The following is a 23,407-nucleotide window of genomic DNA, read 5'->3' as shown; positions in this document are numbered from 1 at the left end:
CTCAAATTTCATGTGCAGGTTCCCCTAGGTCCCTAGCTGTGCATATTGTGTTTTGGGACTGATCGGTCAACAAGATTTGATAGTTAAAGTTTGTTATCGCTATTTGTAATATGTTTTAAAAAGTTTGAAAAGCAGAGAAACATCCCTTTTTCCATTGTCGGACATAGACCATTCTTTGGTGGGCACCAAGATCCCTCTAGGATCTCTTATTTCTATGTTGAAGAGCAACATTTTCAAAGTCAAACCATAGGTACATGGCCCGTTTAAAATAACAAGAGGCCCATGGGCCTTAACGGTCATATGACTATTGGCATAATACAACACATCAAAGAATATAGTTGTGGCAAATAAATAAGGCAATACAAGGAGCTATTTAATAGAAAAAGTTCATGTACTGATATATTTGATGAATTAGACCATGAATGAAGGTACCTCGATCCCCACCATGCTACAAGTCCAACATCCAGTTATCTTAGTTATTCAGTTGTTAAAAGATTTTATCCTTTTTGACTCCTGTGACCTTGAATGAAGATCAAAGTCATTCATTTGAACAAACGTGGTAGCCCTTCATCCCAGCATGCTACAGGCCCAATATCAGTACCCTGGGCAATCTGGTTCTTGAGAAGAAGTCGTTTAAAGTTTTTAGCCTTTTTGACCCCTGTAACCTTGAATGAAGGTCATTCATTTGAACAAACTTGGTAGCCCTTCATCCCAGCATGCAACAGGCTAAATATCAGTACCCTGGGCCTTTTGGTTATTGAGAAGGTGTTTTAATGTAAAGTTTACGCACGGCGGACGGTACACAGCACACAACATCGGACGATGCATGATGACATGTTGTAATAAATAATATATGAGAAAGGTAAAGATAACCTTGAGTAAATCCTCCAATTATAATCGCTGATAGATCACTTCACAAAAAATATGTTGGATTTCAGCTCTGAGTGCTTTACCTTTCTCATATATCATGTATTACAAATTGTTTTTTTTTTTTAAACGAGCCAGGTATCTATGGTCAAACTTTATAAATGATAACAAAAACATCATTATGGTAAAAGGTTCATCTGTTTTATCATGATATAAAAATGCAATTGATTTGCACAAATAAAAATTCAACAAGCAGAATAAAAACAGAGTATTTGATATATATGTATTAAAGATATTACTGCTGTTTGACATTACAATTGAAATTTTATAAACTCTTACATGAATTACAACAACCCAAACACTACAAATTAATAAATAAGAGGCCTGCCGTTTATTTTCTACTAGGAAATTTATGTAATTCAAAGTAACCAGTATTTATGACAATATATCGGCCACAAATGAAAGCCATTAAATATTTTGATTCTAACAGGAAATTACAGTACAGTCCTTTGAAACCCACGATGAATTTTAGATCTTGATATTAAAGCTTTATATGTTCACATAATACATATTCTACATACAACAATGACAGTCTAAAAACAATGATAGATCGACTATCCTTACAGGACTTGTAAATCTATATAATCATCCACTGACACTTTGTGTATCACATCACATCACTGTCATCAATTTGAACACAGCCATTGACAGGTCATGGGTCAACTTAACACCTAAAAGAGGTCAAGGTATTTGTTAGATTGCAAAGATAAAACCCACTACTGCTATATTACTTGTACGTCCGAGTGAATCCGACATATGCCAAGGTCATCTGTTGGTTAGAATCGTGTAAAGGACGAAAAGAATAAAATCATTGGTAGGCTAAAGTAACACAGGTCAAGGGCATTCAAAGTACAACCATCCAGGCAGGTTGGTGTACTACAACCACAATTATGAGACTTTGTCATAGTGAAGATTCTGATATAAATAAATGTAAAATGTATACATCAAAACACAACAATTACCTACATGTTAACCTACAGATATCTTATTTTCATATGTACACATATGTACATGTATATTGTTCATGTAAAGGTTTACATTTTACTTGAACGGTGGCACCCTCGCATACCAAGTAGCTTTTATTCCATTAACTGGAGGAGTATAAGGCTCACCTCATCTCTCACCAATAACATGTAGCTCTCCCTATATGTATGATGAAACTTCTATTATATATTGCTATGATGCAGAATTGTCTTAATTCAGGCATTGCTCAAGTAGCTTTGGCTTCAAACCAATATACATCTACAGCTATCAAAAACTTTTGGGACAAAATTTTGTGGTTGGTGAATGTAAATACAATGTACTTACAGTATGTGATTAGTTTTCCTTGTTTATCTTGAGGTTACCACGCTCTGGGGGTTTACAAGAACACATGTAGCAAGTGGACAGTAGCACATTTACAAACAACTTATATACATCACTCACAGTATCATATTAGGGGTGTGAAGTGAACTGATTAATATCAAATAATGCATCACCCTGTTACAAGGGCAGGCTAATTTATATTATATTAATTATGTGTAGTCTGAGCATTAATGTCCAGAGTCTGATAATTTAGTCTAGTAATACAATTTACTGAAAACAATATAATCATTAATCTGTTAATTATAAATTAACACAATATACAAAGGTATGAGAGGACTTTATCAACTTTTGTTCAGGTTAACACATACACTGTCTTTATTAACATTTTAAATGTTCAATGAGATTCATTCATGTAGAAATATAATCTGCATGATAGTCAATGGCTTAACACAATGGACATCTAGGTAATAAGATAACTCTACAAAACAAACATAGACTTACTACATTACCCTAGTAAATAAATCCTACTTTAATGCCCTACAGTTAAACTCTCAAGAAGCAGAATATGAAAGTTTAATAATAATATCTTGTATCAGATAAAATTTTGTTGATGAAGTGTATTGTATAAGAGAGGACTAAAATGCCATTTAAAATTTCTCATTTGAAATTTGTTAATAATTTACTGCCTACATGACTTTTTTGTGTATTGCAGGTTTGTGCTTCTCTGTTCCACATCCTATTAACACTAATTATTACTACATCTGTGCTTACTAAACAGTTTCAATTTATAGTTAATATTTATACTATCATAATAATAATCTAATGATATGTTATGTATATGTACTCTTGGGTTTATATTAAATGCTTCTCAACCTTAGGATTTTGACACAGGGAATTGTTCACTCTATAAGAAGCATTGGCGATAAACTTTCTCAACATCTAACAAATCTGGCTTAATACTATTGCTTATGACGGCCATGTTATACATTTAATAAAGAATAAAACTTAAGTATAATTTTGCATATAATCAATGGATCCCCCCAATCTTTCTATCATCTTACAATGGAAATATGTGTACAACCAGTGATACACCAATCTTTTTTGGAGCCCTTGGGATAGGTTTGATATTTTAATAGTGTAGCTCTTAGTTACAATAACTATTCAATGTAAACTACTGGTATATTATATAAAAAGCAATATATACCTCAACTTCAGAGATCAATATATGATGGTGGTCAATGGTACAAGGTATGGCTGAAATACTCAACAATTGTAACTTGTCATTGTCTTAAACTTTGACAATATTTGTTCACAAATTTCATTTAAATGAAAATAATGATGCCATTTCTATGACATAGGGCACTTTTTCATTATTAAGAATATTTATTGTTGGAAACCCACGTGCCACCACACTACCATTTATCACAAACCACACAGTGGTGTCTCATGGTCTCGTAAGATGTACACACACAATGATAAGGTGGTAGGTCGTGGGTTTCCGACGATGGTAAAATTGAAATTAACTTTTCTCTTGTAAAACCAGTAGTTAAATGTGAATGCTAAATAATTACCAGTACATACATGAATATATTTTGTAAACATACATTTTACCAGATGTATTGTATCCTCAATGAACATAATGCGTCTGTATCACAACACATAGAATGTATGCTTTGGTTAGACACTTTTTCACAGAAAATTTTAGATAATTTCATTAATATTCACATCCCATGAAAAGATGAAAACATGCCCTGATATTTCTTTACTTAGAGCTGTCGTTCATACATACAGAGGTTTAGTCACTGGGAATAATCTAAATTCATTCACTTCTCTGTCTATTTTGAAATGTTTGATGCATCTACCTGGTACATATATATTTTACTTCATACATTATCTTATTCGGCCTTAATGGGGCTGATGACAATTGAAATTAGATGATATCTAATTAAATTTAAATGAAATAGATATAAAATGCTATGTGCCATTCATAACTTGGTTTTGTGATTTATGTATTTATTTATATACCGTAATTTCCTGCGTATTGCTAGAGGGCTTTACGATTTTTTACATCAGAAAATGCTTAATGCGGGCTATCTGCCGATGCGAGTTATCAGTGAAAACTATTACCAAATTTGAAAAATATGCAGACTATTCGTTGTAAACTATTTCACACATATGGAAAATTGCTCGAGTAACCCTCTTACTATGCTAAGGTATTTTCATATGGGCTATATATTTCTTATATTTAAAACCTATTTCCAAACAAAATTTATGATATTGATAACTTTGGGTCTTTAAATAAACATGTACCCATTTCTAAATGAAATCACTATAACAGATAAACTTATGTACTATTATTAGTACACACTACATATGTAGTGTACTTCCAAGGTTTACATTGACGTATCAGTTGCGGACAATCTGCCGGTGCGGGGTATATGGAATTTATTAAACAAAATCATAGAAAATGCATGATTTTGCTTCCCGCCAGCTATGCGCCCGTGCGGGTAATACGCAGGAAACTATGGCAATACATTTTGTATTTTACACAACAATACATTTGCCGCAAGATCTTGCATGCATAAATAATGCTAATAAAGGCAAGAATTGTAAATCCATACTATAAGACATTTCATTCAAGATCATTTGTTCTCTAGTTGAATGGTATCAAATAATTAAACTGGACCTCCTTAGGAAGCAACTTTGAAGCTCTCAAACATAGACAACATCTAGACACTTAATCAAAGCTACCAAAACTACCAAAACTTCCACAACTTCCAAAACTGCTGAGAGAACTCCAGCTGCCATGGCGACCAAATCCCCATCCTCCAAATCCACCTCCCATCATTCTGGACGCACCGTAGCCAAGGGCAGCTCCACCAATTAAACCTATAGGGCAACAGGATTAAAACACCAATCATTATACATCAAAATAAATCAATGATTTTCATTTTGTTTAAATAGAAACAAATCTGAAAACTGGAGACGTACAGTGAGAAAAGGACTTTTTTAAACAACTGTCTAAATTCAGATATAATGTATATGTACCCCATATGTTTATTTCATCTAAAGTCAGAAGTGATATTTAACATTTTAGATGTCTTAAATAATATAATACTCTACAGTCCACAGTTGCCTTAGCAAATTTTGAGCTCAAAACTTGAAATGAAATGTTCACCTGCAGCTAGTTTTGTTGTGTTGCTTCCCCCAAGTCCTCCTAGTCCACCGCTCTTCTTTTTACCTCCCTGCTGTACATACACCACTTGTGGCTGTTGTTGAGGTGGATGTGCATAGCCTGGTTGTTGTTGGTAACCATATGCTGATAAAACAATAGGACATTTCTATTGAGGGAGTCCAGTCATGGGTATGATGTCACAGCAATGTTTAAAGGAAATAGTTACTGGAGCAGAAGTTCTAAATTTTTAAAGTAAATCAAAATATTATTAGTAAGTTCATTTAAAGATGCACCACAGCCGACAGAGCATAAATGACATTCATCATTTGAACAATAATTGGTGTTCAATCGTATATATATACATATGTATGTCTAATTAACACAAAAACTATAGTAAAATAATTTCTTTTGCCTTTGGTGCATGCACAATCAGTATTTCATTCCATATAGGGTATAGTGACACAGATTTTTTTCAGGATGCAATTAATTATTTCTTTATATTTTTAACTTAAGTAAAATTAGAAGCTCAAACTTTTCAATGGTGGTATTAAATGGTGTAAATTAAGTAACTTTTGTAACTGAAGAAAAATACTAAATCGTTTGCTCATGTTTTTGATAGTGAAAAAATACCATTTGTCAGCAGTGGAGCATCTTTAAATGGTAATTGTAATTAAGAAAATTTGAAAAAAGAAAACATATATCCAAAAATTTATGACCATTCATGCTTGGATAGATTAATCAAACACAAATGTTTATGTTACAACACAGCACTAGTTCTAGAACGAATATATGTACACAGCCTACTATACCTTTCGGCTGGGTACGAATCGGTTCCTCTGTGTCGTAGTGGAGCACTGCCTCCGAAAATCAATTGGACACAGTTTTCTATACTTTTTTTGTAGGTTTCCAATTATATTATGCATATACATGCATTTTCATATTTTGTCCAAAACTAACATAACTACTATTATTAATATCTACCATACCGCTCACAAGACATCAAATTCACAATTTGTGGACTTGCCGTAAGTATTTCCCTCAGAAAGACCTTCATATGTATTATTGAAAAAAATAATGTCTCGATGAGAATTTGATATTTTATGTGGTTCCGTTTTATTGCCTCGTAGGTAAGCGATATCAAACAAGTACATTTGCATGATAAAATGCAAACAAACGTTTATAAAAAATGCTTTGCATAGTCATTACTTTGCTCCATTAGCAGTAATAGGCACCAATTACAGCTCTAAAGACGACACCATTTTCTGTCTAAAAGTCTTTTGAGCTACAATATTGCAGCTACACTAGTTCATGTTATTGAAAGTTTGTAGTAACTCACATTAGCATCCAACAAGAGATCCCAGAAGGATCTTGGCACCCATCAATGAATGATTTACGTCTGACAAATGACAGAGGGATCTTTTCTATGTTTTTAGGTCACCTGACCATAAGATATGGTCAACGTTCGTTGTGCGTCGTCCGTTAACATTTCCTTGTGAACGCGATAACTTGAGCAAATATAAACAGAGCTTAATGAAAATTTGTATGTTGACTAACATTGGAAAGATCTCGGACAAGTTCTAAAATCAGCGTGATTCGACTGTAATTTACGGAGTTATTGCCCTTTGCACTAATACTTATTGATTGACCTTGTGAACGCGATAACTTAAGTAAATATGAACTAAGCTTAAAGATGCTCCACTGCTAACAGAGCATAAATGATATTCATCATTTGAACAATAATTGGTGTTTAATTGTGTATATATATGTCTAATTAACACAAAAACTATAATAAAATAATTTATTTTGCCTTTGGTGCCTGCGCACTGAGTACTTCATTCCATATAGGATATAGTGCCACAGAATTTTTTCGGGATGCATTTAATTTTTTTTTTAATTTTTAACTTGATGTAAAATTAGAAGCTCCAACTTTTCAAAGTAAACAGTCGGGCAAGGATGGCTAAAGTCGGTAAAAATGGTGTTAATGTATCCAGTATAATTTCTTATGAAATGGAAAAATAAAATCTCTCGCCAAAATCTGTTTGCATACGAAGAAATTAATTTAAAGTATAGGAATCTTAAAACGTCCTCCCGGCTGACTATGTCCGTGGTTAAATTTACACGCAGCCTCGCTTTCAATGCTTTCAACTTTCCTTTACTTTAATGGTCAGAACTGGGAAACGTAAGCAGAACTTGGCCATCGTATTAATATGTGAGAACTTTTGGAAGGCCAATGAACGCATTTAGACTGGTTTTCTTTGCCCGACTATTCACTTTAATGGTGGTAATGGTGTAAAGTAAGTAACTTTTGTAAATGAAGAAAAATGCAAAATCGTCTGCTCCTGTTTTTGATAGTGAAAAATACCATTTGTTATGCAAAACTTTATTATTATTGTTATGAAACTTTGTATGCAGACTAACATTGGAAAGATCTCGAATGAGTTCGAAAATCAGCTTGATTCGATTGTAATTTACGAGTTATTGCCCTTTGCACTAATAATTATTATTGAACCTCATGAATTCGATAATTTGAGTAAATATAAACCGATCATAATGAAACTTTGTATGTAGACTAACATTGGAAAGATCTCGGACGAGTTCGAAAATGAGCTTGATTCAACAGTAATTTACAGAGTTATTGCCCTTTGCACTTATAATTATGATTTGTTCTTGTGAATACGATAACTTGTGAAAATATGCAACCAGCTTAATTTAAACTTTCTATGTAGACAAACATTGGAAAGATCTCACACGAGTTTGAAAATCAACTTGATTCAACTTTAACCTAATTATGGAATTATTATCCTTTGCGATAATAATTATTGAACTTTGTGAACACGATAATGCGAGTTATGCACCAATCTTAATGAAACTGTGTATGTAGACCTATTAGACCTATGTTCCTAATTCATGAACAAAAGACATCAGTTGGCTAGTGAATGACATAACTAACTTTTATCAAATATCAGGTGACCTTTAAGGCCCATGGGCCTCTTGTTCAAACTTTAACAATCAAAATCCAGGTGGCAGTGTACAGTAGATTTGAAAAATTCAGCAAAATAAAGTGCAGGCTTTAATTATGTACACACAGCTTTTTAACCTTAAATAACATCTATATAAAAGTATATATATTTTTATTCTACACAACATTTGCAATAGTTATGCAGAGTTCAATTTTGGACAGGTCCGCTTTTTGTGGTTTTGTGAGCCTGTAAAAACCATGGTAACCAAATAAGTTTTTTTGAGAAAAATGCAAAAAATTGGGATTTTCAACCCAAAATTACACCCCCTCTAGGAGAAATTTTTTTCTTGAACATAGTTTAAAACCAAGCATCCTGCCGTGATAGCGGAACTGAGCCTATTTCGACATAGGTATATCATTAAACTTTTGAGCAATCTTACCTCGTACCCCAGCTATCAGTTTCTGCTGCTACAGTATTGAGTTTTTCCATCTTAGACGCACATTCGGATACCCTCTAAACCATTAATCTCGAACCCATTTTGGGGAATTTCTTTATGCAATGTGAAGCCTGCATATAATTCTCTAGATTGAATTCACCAATTTTAGGACATATACATTTTTTAATTTTTTATGCATATAATAAAACAGGGGCTTTCTGCTTAATAAAAATCTCACCCATGGCCATTCGGTCTTACTGTACACTGCTACCTTATACAGCATGTTTTGTATTTTTAAGTTTTCCGAAAACCCAAATAATGTCTAAACAAAGTTGTAACGAACAAAATGACCTATCCGGATACTGTGTATCTCTAATAGTCACCGAGTAATGCCAATTTCCCTATAAGGTATCTTTTTGCCAATATTCCTCCAATACAAGTAACAAGGGGAGGTAATTTGAAAAAATAAAAGTTAAATAACTATGCTGTTTTCTGAAATAAAATTATTCTGAAAATTGAATATGGTATTTGGAGTTTCTCTCTATGCAGAAAAGTGAAAAATACTGGGTTGTTGTGAAATCTGACCCTGTTCTGTGACGTCATAGCAACCATGACGTCATAATAATTGTGACGTCATCATTATCTGCGCAAATGACGTCATAAATACTTAGTGTTATTATTTCTGACAATAAAAATCCTGTTTTACTTTACCATAGCATTAAATATACTTATTCCGATAGATTAATCTTAACATGACATTCAAAATGTCATAATTTCCAGCATAATTAATCACAATATTGAGTTTTCAACCTTGAAATACAGAATATTACATGTATTCATACAAAACTGTACGCTATTCCCATTTTAATGAAAAAAAGCCCCTTTCCCCTCTTTTCTTAAGAAAATGCCAATAACTGACAATATCGGCTTAACCGAACACTCACTCTAGTACAAAAAATACATATTATAGCCTTAATTATATGAAAACTGAGAAATCAATGAAAAAAAATCCAAAATTAGCACTTTTGCTGTAAATCTCCATGGATACCGGGTAATTAGCAGAGCAAAATTAATTGGAATTCATATTAAATGGACTGAGAGACACCCGGTTAGCTGTTTTCAGCTTGCTGTTCAAGTGTAAAATGATTAATCAATTAACAGTCAAGCATATCATACCATACCTAGGTAGCAAATTACAGAATGGCAAAATGAGCCAATTACCTCCCTTTAGTTGTACCAAATGAAAAATATATGTATTTACACAGTTTCAAACTGTTTGATTGTGATTTCTAGGACAAATGAATGAAAATTTAGCAAAATCAATTATAATCAAGGTCATTTTCCAAAAAATGTGAATTTCAGACACTTATAAGGTGGCAGTGTACAGTAGATTTGAAAAATTCAGCAAAATAAAGTGCAGGCTTTAATTATGTACACACAGCTTTTTAACCTTAAATAACATCTATATAAAAGTATATATATTTTTATTCTACACAACATTTGCAATAGTTATGCAGAGTTCAATTTTGGACAGGTCCGCTTTTTGTGGTTTTGTGAGCCTGTAAAAACCATGGTAACCAAATTAGTTTTTTTGAAAAAATGCAAAAAATTGGGATTTTCAACCCAAAATTACACCCCCTCTAGGAGAAATTTTTTTCTTGAACATAGTTTAAAACCAAGCATCACTGCCGTGATAGCGGAACTGAGCCTATTTCGACATAGGTATATCATTAAACTTTTGAGCAATCTTACCTCGTACCCCAGCTATCAATTTCTGCTGCTACAGTATTGAGTTTTTCCATCTTAGACGCACATTCGGATACCCTCTAAACCATTAATCTCGAACCCATTTTGGGGAATTTCTTTATGCAATGTGAAGCCTGCATATAATTCTCTAGATTGAATTCACCAATTTTAGGACATATACACTTTTTAATTTTTATGCATATAATAAAACAGGGGCTTTCTGCTGAATAAAAATCTCACCCATGGCCATTCGGTCTTACTGTACACTGCTACCCCAACATGGCGACTGGTCAGCCATCTTGATGACCGATCAGTCCCAAAACGCAATATGCACAACTTGGGCCCTAGAGGAACCTACAGATGAAATTTGAGAAAAATCTATTTAGCGCTTTCTGAGAAATAGCGGTAACAAACCTCAACTATCAAAATCCAAGATGGCAGCCTGTCAGCAATCTTGTTGATCAATCGGTCCCAAAATGCAATGAGACAGATCCCTTCAGAATTTTCTGAGAAATAGCGGTAACAAACTTTAACTATCAAAATCCAAGATGGTTGCCTGGTGGCCATTTTGTTGACTGATCGGTCCCAAAATGCAATATGCACAACAAGGGCCCTAGGGGAACCTACATATGAAACTTGAAAAAGATCTCTTTAGTGCTTTCGGAGAAAGAGTGGTAACAAGAATTGTTAACGGATGGACGGACGGACAACGAAGCACGGACGAAAGGTGATTTGAATAGCCCACCATCTGTGGATTAAAAATATGGCATGATTATATAGATGTCTAAACATCAATACGCTTGTATTATTTCTAAATAAATCACCGAACATTTACCCTGTACTGTGACAAATAAACCCCAATCTAAAGAAACAACAGTGTAAGTACCTGGTTGTGGAGCATATCCCTGCTGAGGGTAAGGCTGGTATTGCTGCTGAGGGTAGCCTTGGGGTGGAGGAGCATACTGCTGTGGAGGGGGTGGGGCATACCCTGCCTGTGGGTAGGGAGCAGGCTGTCCCGGGTATGGGGCCTGAGGATAAGGCGTACCTCCTGGCTGTGGCACTTGTGGATACCCACCTAAAATGGTTTAGATGATTATCAATATCATACATAATTTTATATTCTTAAAAGTATTCATAGCTTACCGTATTTTTGCGCGTATAGTGCACACTTTTTTTCTTAAATTATCAAGTGAAAAGTTGGGGTGCGCACTATACGCAGGTACAAGGCATGGCCAGCTCCTGGGTCATGATCACCGACCGGCAGGACGTCCTAGATAAAGTGTGCAGTAAAATTTTGTATATATTGTCGTGATATGGTTATGATTTAATACTTGGATCTTTAAGTCAATTATCAATGCATATATTCAATCTAAAAGGAAAACATCACTTGAAATTTCTATCTTTAATTCCTTGAAAGTTCGTTTTTGGAGCATATGTGTTCATGACTGGACACATGTTACGATCGTGAATCTTCAGCAAGCTATCTCCTGTGGTTGATTAGCCTACTTGGTCAGCTTTCCAGCTAATACCTTGGACAATGATTAAATCTAAATGCCTATCAGATACACAATAGACTTGATTGATACCACTTGGAATTACACAAGGTATGATTAATTATTTGATTGTAAAAACATTCTTGTTGAGATCCTCATTACAGTGTCATCGGCAATTCACCAGCTAACTAGGCCTGCCGTTGGGTAAACAAAGTGTCAATCATCGTGTCAAACTCGTCTCGCCAGATAATGTTAATGAACAGAAGGTTGTTTTAAGCACTGATAAACTATAAGAACCGTTTGATTTTGTTCTTTAAGAGCGATTGGAGGCAATGCAAAATGTTTTGAACGAAGATACAAAAACAAGATTTTTTTTTGTATTTTTTTTCCCCCAAAATGAAACTCAAAAATGTACCTGCGCACTATACACGGGTGTGCGCTATACGCGCAAAAATATGGTATCTACTGAAATAAAGTGAAAACATATGAATTATCTGAATGATGACCGATTCTAATGATAAGCTAAAAGCAGAGTGTGTATGATGTTATATTACATAAAGGAGACATTCCTACCTGCCAATCCATCAAAGCCTATACCCCCAGCGGCTGGGGCTGGTGTGTAGGGGGGAGGGGCAGGCCCTCCATAGCCAGGCTGGGGCTGGGGTGGATACCCGGCGTGGGTCTGAGGAGCTGTCTGGGCCTGTATAGGGGCCTGCTGCTGTTGTGGTTGTTGCTGTCTATGCTGCTGCGGGGGAGGTGGAAGCTGAAATACAGTAAATCTGTTATTTACTTAATTTGTAGTAATGGACCGATGATCGGGAAAAATTAAATATTAGTTGAAAAAAAAAAATCAAAACTAATCATTGATTAAGAATTTTTAAAACCTATTAATCCAAATTTTTTTTTTAAAAGTTGTCCTAAATCTTTAGATTTGTGTCAGGAAACATATATTTATCATAATTCGACTGAATAATTAGCCCATTTTTATTACCCTACAGACATTGTTCCCATCTAGTACAGTATCCATCATGATGCATTAGTCCATTGCAGTGGACAGGGATGTAGAGATTGTAAGTGATCGGAACCCCTGGAGTATCGAGAATGAGGTCTTCCATGTTGTCAGTACTTCGTGTGGGGAAATAAAATGTTGTTTCTCCGAAAAATATTTACACAACAATTTATTTCACAATTAATACATACTCAGTCACAAACATAATCTTTGAATAACAAAAATACCCTATAGCAACTTTTGAATTCTCTCGTACAACCACTAACAATGTGAAACTGTGTATGACTCATAACATAGAGACAAGACCATTATCTGTATGTGATCAGGGAAATAAGTTGATTGAATTGAAAAACTTACCGTACTGCAAATGGCTGTCATCCACTCACTGTCGACATAAAAAAGATTATGTAAATTTAATATCTACCCGGCAAATAAATTCAAAGAAAGTACAGTGTATATATATAGAGAATACATGGTTAGTATCTTACAATACAAGGTTTATTTTGGTGCGAGACTTAGGAAAGCCGAGATGACGAGGCTTTGCCGAGTCATCTCGGCTTTCCGTGTCGAGCACCAAAATAAACCTTGTATTGTAAGATACTAACCGTGTATTCTGTTTATCCTGCAACCATTATGGCATTCAAAACGAAAGCATATTGACAGTTCCTTACTTTGTTTCGCTCGAAGCGAGAAGCTTCTTTGATGCGGAGGTAAAGATTCATTCACTTAACCGAATGAGAGTGCACTCCTTTTTACTGCCGTGGGAAATAAATAAGCGCATTCACAAACAGTCACCGTAATTCTATTCAGTGTGAATATCACTGAAAGGAAATGAAAATACTCAAATAACAATAAATACCCATTAAAGAATTACTTAACAATACATACCTTTGTCATGAGCCAAGAAAAAGACGGCACCGCCATACGAGATTTTCGACATCGTAAAAATGACGTCATTTCGGTGAATGTGACGTCACGTTTTAGCGGGACTGAATGACGTTTCATTCACCGGAAGGTTCAAGTTCTGGGTCAAGTTAGAAAAAGTGCCGTCAGATATGGAACAAATTCACGTGATCGTATTGACGGATAAAGCATATCGTATTGACGGATAAAGCACAAGTTTATCCGGCAGTAGTTATCGGTCAGTATGTGGGACAGTTGCAGGATAAACATATATATATAGGTCAAACAAATTTTATCATCATATAATCCACACTTGTCTGCTTTTATAAACCAGTACTATCTATATATAATTAAATTAACATCACCACTAGCTTGTAAGAGATGAATCGGTTGATATCTCGCAAATTTTTGTAATAGAGGCGACAACACTATCATGAACTTCTTATATAATTACTTGTGATAGGCTAAGCCTGTTACAGACTAATGTAGTACACTTACTGGAGTTCAGCATCAGATGCAGCCAGGAACCAGTAAATCTTTGCTTTGCTATTGTTCCTGGTGGGTACAGCTAACATCTGGCTGTAAGAAGTCCCTGATGGAACCTGTGGGCGCCCTTCCATACCGTCAGTGTAGTTTCCAAAGGCAAACCTCTTTGATACATCCTTTAAACATAATCAGAGCACTGAGCATGGTAGAAACTGACAAGATTTTTGCCTTGGCTAAATTTTTACATGTAATGATTTCTAAATTCTTGTACTTAACAGCAAAGAATCAATAGAAATATATGTACAAGAAATATGTTAATGCATCAACTATTTGGCATCTATCATATTATATGACAGAGCTGTATACCTTAGATGTTATAATGGAACCCAAGTTTGGCGAACCCGTACCCATGGAATTTGGCGAACTCGTACCCATCATAAAAGTTTAACTTCATGTTTTTATTTGTGATTTATATAAAACTAAATATATTGTGTTCGATCAGATGCTTCTAGTAAGTATCATAAGACGGTACGCAAGAGATTCCAGCCAAGATTTATTCATATTTAATTAGTAAGTTATTGAAATATTCTAATTTCGAGGACGCGTCTACAGTCAAACAAAAAGTAGAACACAATCGATTTCATATGAACGTGCACGAAAGAGGAACTGCATTGGAACCAAACCTAAGAAAGGTGTGGTGGCATTTCTTGAGGAAGATTGTAACAGTAAGATGATACCATCACCACAAATAAACTGTTCTTCGAACAAATTGTATTCCTATGGAGAGAATGGCTCATTTAGAGAAAATTACTATATTAAAATAGAAAATTTGTCAATCCATGAAAAACATATCGTAATAAATAGCTCTGTTTAGTCTAAATTGTGTTTTTAATTATTCATTCCGATATTACCAAACTCTGCACAAGACGGTGAAGATGGTATAAAGTTTATTCTGCTACTGTGCATCAATACAAAACCAAATAATGACACACAACATCGCAATAATTGGATACAGATGGCATAAGGGATAAAATTGAAATTCAGTATTTAGCTTTTCAGACATCGCGGCCGTCAGTACTTTTTTTTTTAACAATTTTTTTTATTCAATTTCAATTTTATAAACAACACATTACATATACAATACATGTACATTCAAACTTCAGACCCAGACTAGGTGGTTCACTGTTCACATGGTTAAATAGTTAACATTTTGAACATGGGGTTTATTTAGCAGCACAAAAAGGTTTCATTTTATATAAGGATTCCGTGTAATTATGTGCATGTATATATGTGTCCCAAATATAAAGATGCAAGTATATATATCCCAATTTTTTTTTTATGATACAAGTTTACCCCAAGTTTCACTCGTCATTAATGTTATATTGGTTGTAGGTTTAAACAAGTACTGTTTAATTAATAGTAAAATAAGGTTATCTACTATCAAATCAGCATCATGAGAACTGAATTTTGATAGTTCAAAAGAAATTCACTTCAATATGGAGTTAAGCGAAAACTTCAACACTGGCTAATTATAATTATAACAGAGTTTAGTTGAACATTCGGCCGTCAATAATTGGTAGTAGCATATATTGTATGCCGTATCTATCATTAGTCTAACACAAATTCTAGTCGTAGATTTTCTGGTGAACCATGATTTAAACAAGAGTTTTGTAGAGGTTTGTAATGCCAAGTAATGTTCTGAATACAGGTTCATTGTTTCTTTTCTTAAGGAATTTTAATATTAACCTCTAAATCCCCTATTGGGCCCCACCCCTCCTGCGCCCAGGGGGTCAGAGCCAAAATTTATACAAGTTCTGTTCCCCTTCTCCCAAGGGTGTTTATGGCCAAATTTGGTCACAATCCCAGCAAAACTCCAGGACAAGTAGCGATTTATAGGATTTACCTCTATTTCCCCTATTGGGCCCCACCCGTCCTGCCCCCGGGGGGCCAGAGCCAAAATTTATACAAGATCTGTTCCCCTTCCAAAAAGGATGTTTGTGGCCAAATTTGGTTACATTCCATAAAGAACTCTATGACTAGTAGCGATTTAAAGGATTTACCTCAATTTCACCTATTGGGCCCCGCCCCTCCTGCCCCCGGGGGATCAGAGCCAAAATTTATACAAGTTCTGTTCCCCTTCCCCTACGGATGTTTGTGGCCAAATTTGGTTACATTCCATTCAGAACTCTATGACTAGTAGCGATTTAAAGGATTTACCTCTATTTCCCCTATTGGGCCCCGCCCCTCCTGCCCCCAGGGGATCAGAGCCAAAATTTATACAAGTTCTGTTCCCCTTCCCCCAAGGATGTTTGTGGCCAAATTTGGTTACATACCATTCAGAACTCTATGACTAGTAGCGATTTAAAGGATTTACCTCTATTTCCCCTATTGGGCCCCACCCCTCCTGCCCCCGGGGGGTCAGAGTCAAAATTTATACAAGTTCTGTTCCCCCTCCCCCAAGGATGTTTGTGGCCAAATTTGGTTACAATCCATGCAGAACTCTATGACTAGTAGCGATTTAAAGGAAATGTTGACGGACAGACGGACGACGACGGACGCCGACGGACTACGGACGACGGACGCCGCGCCATGACATAAGCTCACCGGCCCTGCGGGCCAGGTGAGCTAAAAATCATACAAAATGCATTTATTTAAGAAACATGTCAAAGAAGTTCCAAATAACTTGGTCACAGGTCGGTCCAGAAACCAATGAGGAACGCCGCCTTGTCAATCACCTGTTCTGTATATAATTATATTGACTGACACATGTGGTGAGAGCTCGTCAGGCAATGATATTTAATGGGGGAGGAGCCATACGCTTTGCGTGCCTGTCAATTATACCTGACTGACTGATTGACCAAAGGAACAGCCACGGGAGCATGCCAGTAGACGTCTGTACTAACAAATGTTTTTGTAACGTTGCACAGAAAAATGACATATATATGTTGAATTAACATATCATCCTCTCAGGGTGACTTTCCACAGTACCTTGCAAGTTGAAATACGCACCAGTAAATTTCAAATATGTCTTAATTTATACATGTGAATGCAACCTTGAGGGGAAAGAGAGAAAATAACGATGTATAAACAGCGCTGTTAAACCAAGATTTATTCTATACGTTAGTTATATTTGATTATAAATACGGTTTATTTGTGAAATAATAAAAATTAACGTGTGTTTTCTTGACAAAATCCCACATTATTTATATGGCAGCAACACGTTTTTTTCTCAATCTTTATTGTTTCTCTATTGAATAATAAGGCCTTGCTTTATTTCACTTCCCCATTGATTGAAAGATGACGATCTATTTTGCTTCATTGGATTTTTTTTACTACAGTCAAACAAAAAGGAAATCAGCTTTTAAAAGGATTGAACATTTGTCGTGTGAAGTCACAACGGGCACGGAAGATGATTTTAAATTATACTTTACTTTAACACAAAATTATTACAGATGTTATACCTTGTAATATATATCAAAGTGCATGTGTAAATATAACATTACTGATTAATGTATTGCAGTATATATAATCTTGAAAAGTATATAGCATGTTACCAGATATTTTCTGATTTTACCAGGTATTGGAATATACCACCGTTGACTCAATTATGCATTATTTAGGCCAGTGATATATTGAATCAGATACACAGAAGAAATTAAGATTAATACATGTAATTAAATTTAAAAAAAAAAGAAAACGAAACTTGATGGGTACGGGTTAGCCAACCATGGGTACGAGCTCACCAAATATTTTGGGTACGACTTTGCCAATTTTGGGTACGGGTTGGTGGGTACGAGTTGGAATGGGTACGGGTTAACTATACCCTGAATCAATGTGTTCATACCTTCATATGAACTTTGCCCTTGACTTCATTGTCACCTTGACGTTTGTAGATAACTAGGTTACTGTCACTGTACAGAATCACCCACACAGTCTGCCAGCCCCCGGAGAACATACTCTCTGGTGAAAAAAAAGGATTGATATTGAGGAGACTTAAAGACTTGTATCTAGGGTCATTGAAAATACCTGCAAGTTGACAAAATTTACACTAAGAATTTGAAGTATATAAACTTTTTATATAATTGGTTGCAATAAGCTTCATATAATTTAGGACAGGTAACAGCACACATATGCATTTGTAAATAGTCCCACTGACTTAAACAATAAGAAAGAATTTGTTATGTATTATTGTAATTTACAGGTTGTTGGCCTCGTTGTAAGTCTGGAGACTTGTGAAGAGGCATTAATATGGCTCCAAATATATGGAACTTACTACTGTAGCGCTTCAGGTATCCTGACTTCACAATCTGCGTCATCTTGGCACTTTCACTTTTTCTCTACCTTTCTCTACCTGAAATAATTATAAGTGAATATATGAAATATGTTTCACGTTTATCCCTTACATTTAATATATAACAAGAGGCCCAGAGGGCCTGTATCGCTCACCTGGTTTGTAATGTCAAGTCATGTTCTGAATACAGGTTCACTGTTTCTTTTCTGAAGGAATTTTAATATTTACCTCTTATTTTCCCTATTGGGCCCCGCCCCTCCTGCCCCCCGGGGGAGGTGGGGGGCCAATAGGGAAAATAAGAGGTAAACATTAAAATTACAGAAATGCAGAACTCTAGGACAAGTAGCGATTTATAGGATTTACCTCTATTTCCCCTATTGGGCCCCACCCCTCCTGCCCCCGGAAGGTCAGAGCCGAAATCTATACAGTTCTGTTCCCCTTCCCCCAAGGGTGTTTGTTGCCAAATTTGGTTACAATCCATGTAGAACTCTAGGACAAGTAGCGATTTATAGGATTTACCTCTATTACCCCTATTGGGCCCTGCCCCTCCTGCCCCCGGGGGGGTCAGAGCCAAAATTTATACAAGTTCTGTTCCCATTTCCCCACGGCTGTTTGTGGACAAATTTGGTTACAATCCATGTAGAACTCTAGGACAAGTAGTGATTTATGGGATTAACCTCTATTTCCCCTATTGGACCCCGCCCCTCCTACCCCCGGGGGGGTCAGAGTCAAAATTTATACAAGTTCTGTTCCCCTTCCCCCAAGGATGTTTGTGGCCAAATTTGGTTACAATCCATGCAGAACTCTAAGACAAGTAGCGATTTATAGGATTTACCTCTATTACCCCTATTGGGCCCTGCCCCTCCTGCCCCCGGGGGGTCAGAGCCAAAATTTATACAAGTTCTGTTCCCATTCCCCTAAGGATGTTTGTGGCCAAATTTGGTTACAATCCATGTAGAACTCTAGGACAAGTAGCGATTTATAGGATTTACCTCTATTTCCCCTATTGGGCCCCGCCCCTCCTGCCCCCGGAAGGTCAGAGCCGAAATCTATACAGTTCTGTTCCCCTTCCCCCAAGGGTGTTTGTGGCCAAATTTGGTTACAATCCATGTAGAACTCTAGGACAAGTAGCGATTTATAGGATTTACCTCTATTACCCCTATTGGGCCCTGCCCCTCCTGCCCCCGGGGGGTCAGAGCCAAAATTTATACAAGTTCTGTTCCCATTCCCCCACGGCTGTTTGTGGACAAATTTGGTTACAATCCATGTAGAACTCTAGGACAAGTAGTGATTTATGGGATTAACCTCTATTTCCCCTATTGGACCCCGCCCCTCCTACCCCCGGGGGGGTCAGAGCCAAAATTTATACAAGTTCTGTTCCCCTTCACCCAAGGATGTTTGTGGCCAAATTTGGTCACAATCCATGTGGAACTCTATGACTAGTAGCGATTTAAATTAAATGTTGACGGACGGACGGACGGAACACGGACGCCGCGCCATGATATAAGCTCACCGGCCCTTCGAGCCAGGTGAGCTAAAAATGTAAATTCTGGATCATACATATATATATCCCAATGCTTAATAGTGAACCAAAATGTAGGTTGTGGATGAAAAATGTCAGCCATATTTGAACTCATTCTGTACTCATGATATAATATCTTTTACAATAAACATGCATATATATGCCTTTTAACCTAGCTTCGAGACGCAGTATTATGTCGTGATGCCATGTAAAAGACTCGCAATTTGCAAGTTTATGTAATATGGGATACAATAATATAAATGCTGATGTCAGAGTCATCACATGTAAAACATTGTTAATTAAATCCATAGGATTCGGCTTTTATACTCAACTCCTCCTCCAGAAAAGGGGATGGGTGCTAATTATGGCAAATACAGTACTAGAATTTTATAATGTACATATACTTTAGTCCTATAGGCATTACATACTACATGTTATATAGAAGTTTGAAAACAATACAATTAACACACATATATACATATTTGCATGCTGTCGATGGTGTGCTCGTGTTTATATTAATATAAAACATGAAAGCGCACTGAGTCAGACATACAAGTAGATGAACTTGTGAAAAAGTGCTGTTGGGCATCGCATGTGTCATCCCAGTCGCCCTGCTAATTTATCTTATTTACATGTTAAGTTTTCCTTTCATCTAGGCATTATACAGAGGGTATTTCTTGTAGGATGTCTTCGTCAAAATATTGTGGTCTTCTTCCAGAAATACTTAAAGTGCACCTCCGGTGTGTATTTCAATAGGGCTTTTTAAACATGTTTGTCACTAAATAATTCTAGTATCGCGGAGGTATACCTTTCATCAACTGAAGTGTTATCAAAACTAACCATTTGGTCCAATCAAAATGAAGGTAACCAGACTTTGTCTATTTCTGTCCAGACGATTGCGAAGTCATTTTATTAGCCTAGTTCCTAGCCTATATTCAAACTATACAGATGCATTTCTAAGAAAGATTCCTTTACAATAACATAAATCGGTGGAAGCTATGCATTTATACATACCCAGTAAAATGTAATGTATCACCTAAAACCACGAAACCATCTCTTACAGCTCATCTCATAGAAACATCTCGATTCAGTTGACGAAATTTACTATTAAAATTTGACAGACACAAGCTTAGGGTGTATGAACATTAAACGTAGATGACAAACGCTTTGATGACTTGAATAATTAAGAGAAGACAACTCTATTTCCCGCGAAGTTTCAACATCGAACAACAGACGAGGTTATCACTGATAGACAAGAAAACATTGAAATAGGATATGTTAAGTTCTTTGATGATATTCCAGATTCAATTTTAATGACCCTGCAAGGTTGTAAAAGAAATTCAAATTCAAGCATTGGTAGTTCTAACAAAACTAAAGAAAGCATCTTTTATAAATTGCAATAACAGTTAGGAGTCCCATAAAAGTTTCATCAAAAAATTCTGTTATAATATTAATTTTCGTTCAAATATAGTTTTGAAAAATTAAGTATGATATTTATTTGTTTTATCTTGTTTTGCTAGTATAGCAATCATAAATTAAAAAAATATTCAAATTAAGGGAGATATTCTGTGAATGTGGTTGTCAAATTGTATATGAACTTATGAAATGTGGAAAGAGGTTTGTCTGACAATTAGTACCTCATTCTATATACGACATATTACCATGGATTTTTTCTAAATGCAATTAATTATTTTAAATGATTTTGCTCTCAAGTAAGATAAGAAGCTGTAACTTTTCATTGATGCAGCAGGGCTTTTTCAGCTCACCTGGACCAAAGGGCTGGTGAGCTGTCATGGCACATCGTCCGTCATCCGTCCGTCTGTCCATCAACATTTCCTTTAAATTGCTACTAGTCATAAAGTTCTGCATGGATTGTTACCAAATTTGGCCACAAACATACTTGGGGTTAGGGGAACAGAACTTGTATAAATTTTGGCTCTGGCCCCCCGGGGGAAGGAGAGGTGGGGCCCAATAAGGGAAATAGAGGTAAATCCTTTAAATTGCTACTAGTCATAGAGTTCTGCGTGGAATGTAACCAAATTTGGCCACAAACATCCTTTGTGGAAGGGGAACAGAACTTGTATAAATTTTGGCTCTGGCCCCCCCGGGGAAGGAGAGGTGGGGCCCAATAGGGGAAATAGAGGTAAATCCTTTAAATTGCTACTAGTCATAGAGTTCTGCGTGGAATGTAACCAAATTTGGCCACAAACATCCTTTGTGGAAGGGGAACAGAACTTGTATAAATTTTGGTTCTGGCCTTCGGGGGGCAGGAGTGGGGCCCAATAGGGGAAATAGAGGTAATTCCTTTAAATCGCTACTTGTCCTAGAGTTTTGCTTGGATTGTGACCAAATTTAGCCATAAACATCCTTGGGGGAAGGGGAACAGAACTTGTATAAATTTTGGCTCTGACCCCTTGGAGGCAGGAGGGGTGGGGGCCCAATAGGAGATTTAGAGGTTAATATTAAAATTCCTTCAGAAAAGAAACAATGAACCTGTATTCAGAACATTACTTAGTGGCATTACAAACCAGGTGAGCGATACAGGCCCTCTGGGCCTCTTGTTTGTCACTTGCTAAAAATAGCAAGTGCTCTAGATTTTTACTTGCTAAAATACATTTTTACTTATAATTAATATCTGTATTCAAATTACAGTTATGTTATATATTAAATGCTTTATTTTTGCATGATGATGTGAGGTGTATAAGTACATAATAAATATCAACAAGGACATAGTCATTTAGATCCCCCGCCAATGGAGAGCTATATCAATTAATGCATTAATTTTATATGCCAGTAAGAGTATAGGGGAAGTATTTTAAAACCCAACTGCAATTGAAGAATATATACAAAACATATTTATGTTTTTTTTTAACAAAGTGAAACCAACTTTGAAAACATTTGCTTCTTTGAAAAATACCAGAATTGATCTTAGCTTTATCAAAGTTCAGCAGCTAAAAGTGCGATTTTTGATTTGTTTTAAACAGCGATGAGTTACATAGGAATTAAGTGAATGTTCATAGTAATTGAGTTTGATATATCTGAGTTTTACTGCATGCATATTAAATAAAAAAGTAAAGCATAATACAAAATTAGAAGTCCTACATAAAATGTGTCTATAAAGTTTCATGGAAATATCTCTGCTGGTTTTAGAGTT

At 35.8% G+C, this 23,407-nt stretch overlaps 1 protein-coding gene across 1 annotated transcript; it reads right to left on the bottom strand.

Annotated features, from left to right (window-relative positions):
* Nucleotides 1–1,046: 1,046 nt before the first annotated feature.
* Nucleotides 1,047–21,404, bottom strand: LOC138316140 (RNA-binding protein FUS-like). The gene is made up of 9 exons (XM_069257663.1): nucleotides 21,268–21,404; nucleotides 18,714–18,791; nucleotides 18,285–18,400; nucleotides 14,453–14,616; nucleotides 13,409–13,436; nucleotides 12,616–12,805; nucleotides 11,436–11,624; nucleotides 5,411–5,551; nucleotides 1,047–5,121 (listed from the first exon to the last, which is right to left on the bottom strand). Exons 2-9 carry the CDS (start codon nucleotides 18,754–18,756, stop codon nucleotides 4,970–4,972), a joined length of 1,023 nt encoding a protein of 340 aa, XP_069113764.1. The 5' UTR covers nucleotides 18,757–18,791; nucleotides 21,268–21,404; the 3' UTR covers nucleotides 1,047–4,969.
* Nucleotides 21,405–23,407: the final 2,003 nt, after the last annotated feature.

This window comes from Argopecten irradians, chromosome 2 (genome assembly GCF_041381155.1).
Source record: "Argopecten irradians isolate NY chromosome 2, Ai_NY, whole genome shotgun sequence".
Classification (NCBI taxonomy): Eukaryota; Metazoa; Mollusca; class Bivalvia; order Pectinida; family Pectinidae; genus Argopecten; species Argopecten irradians.
The sequence above is the reverse complement of the archived record's forward strand: the minus strand, read 5'-3'. Positions and strand labels throughout refer to the sequence as shown.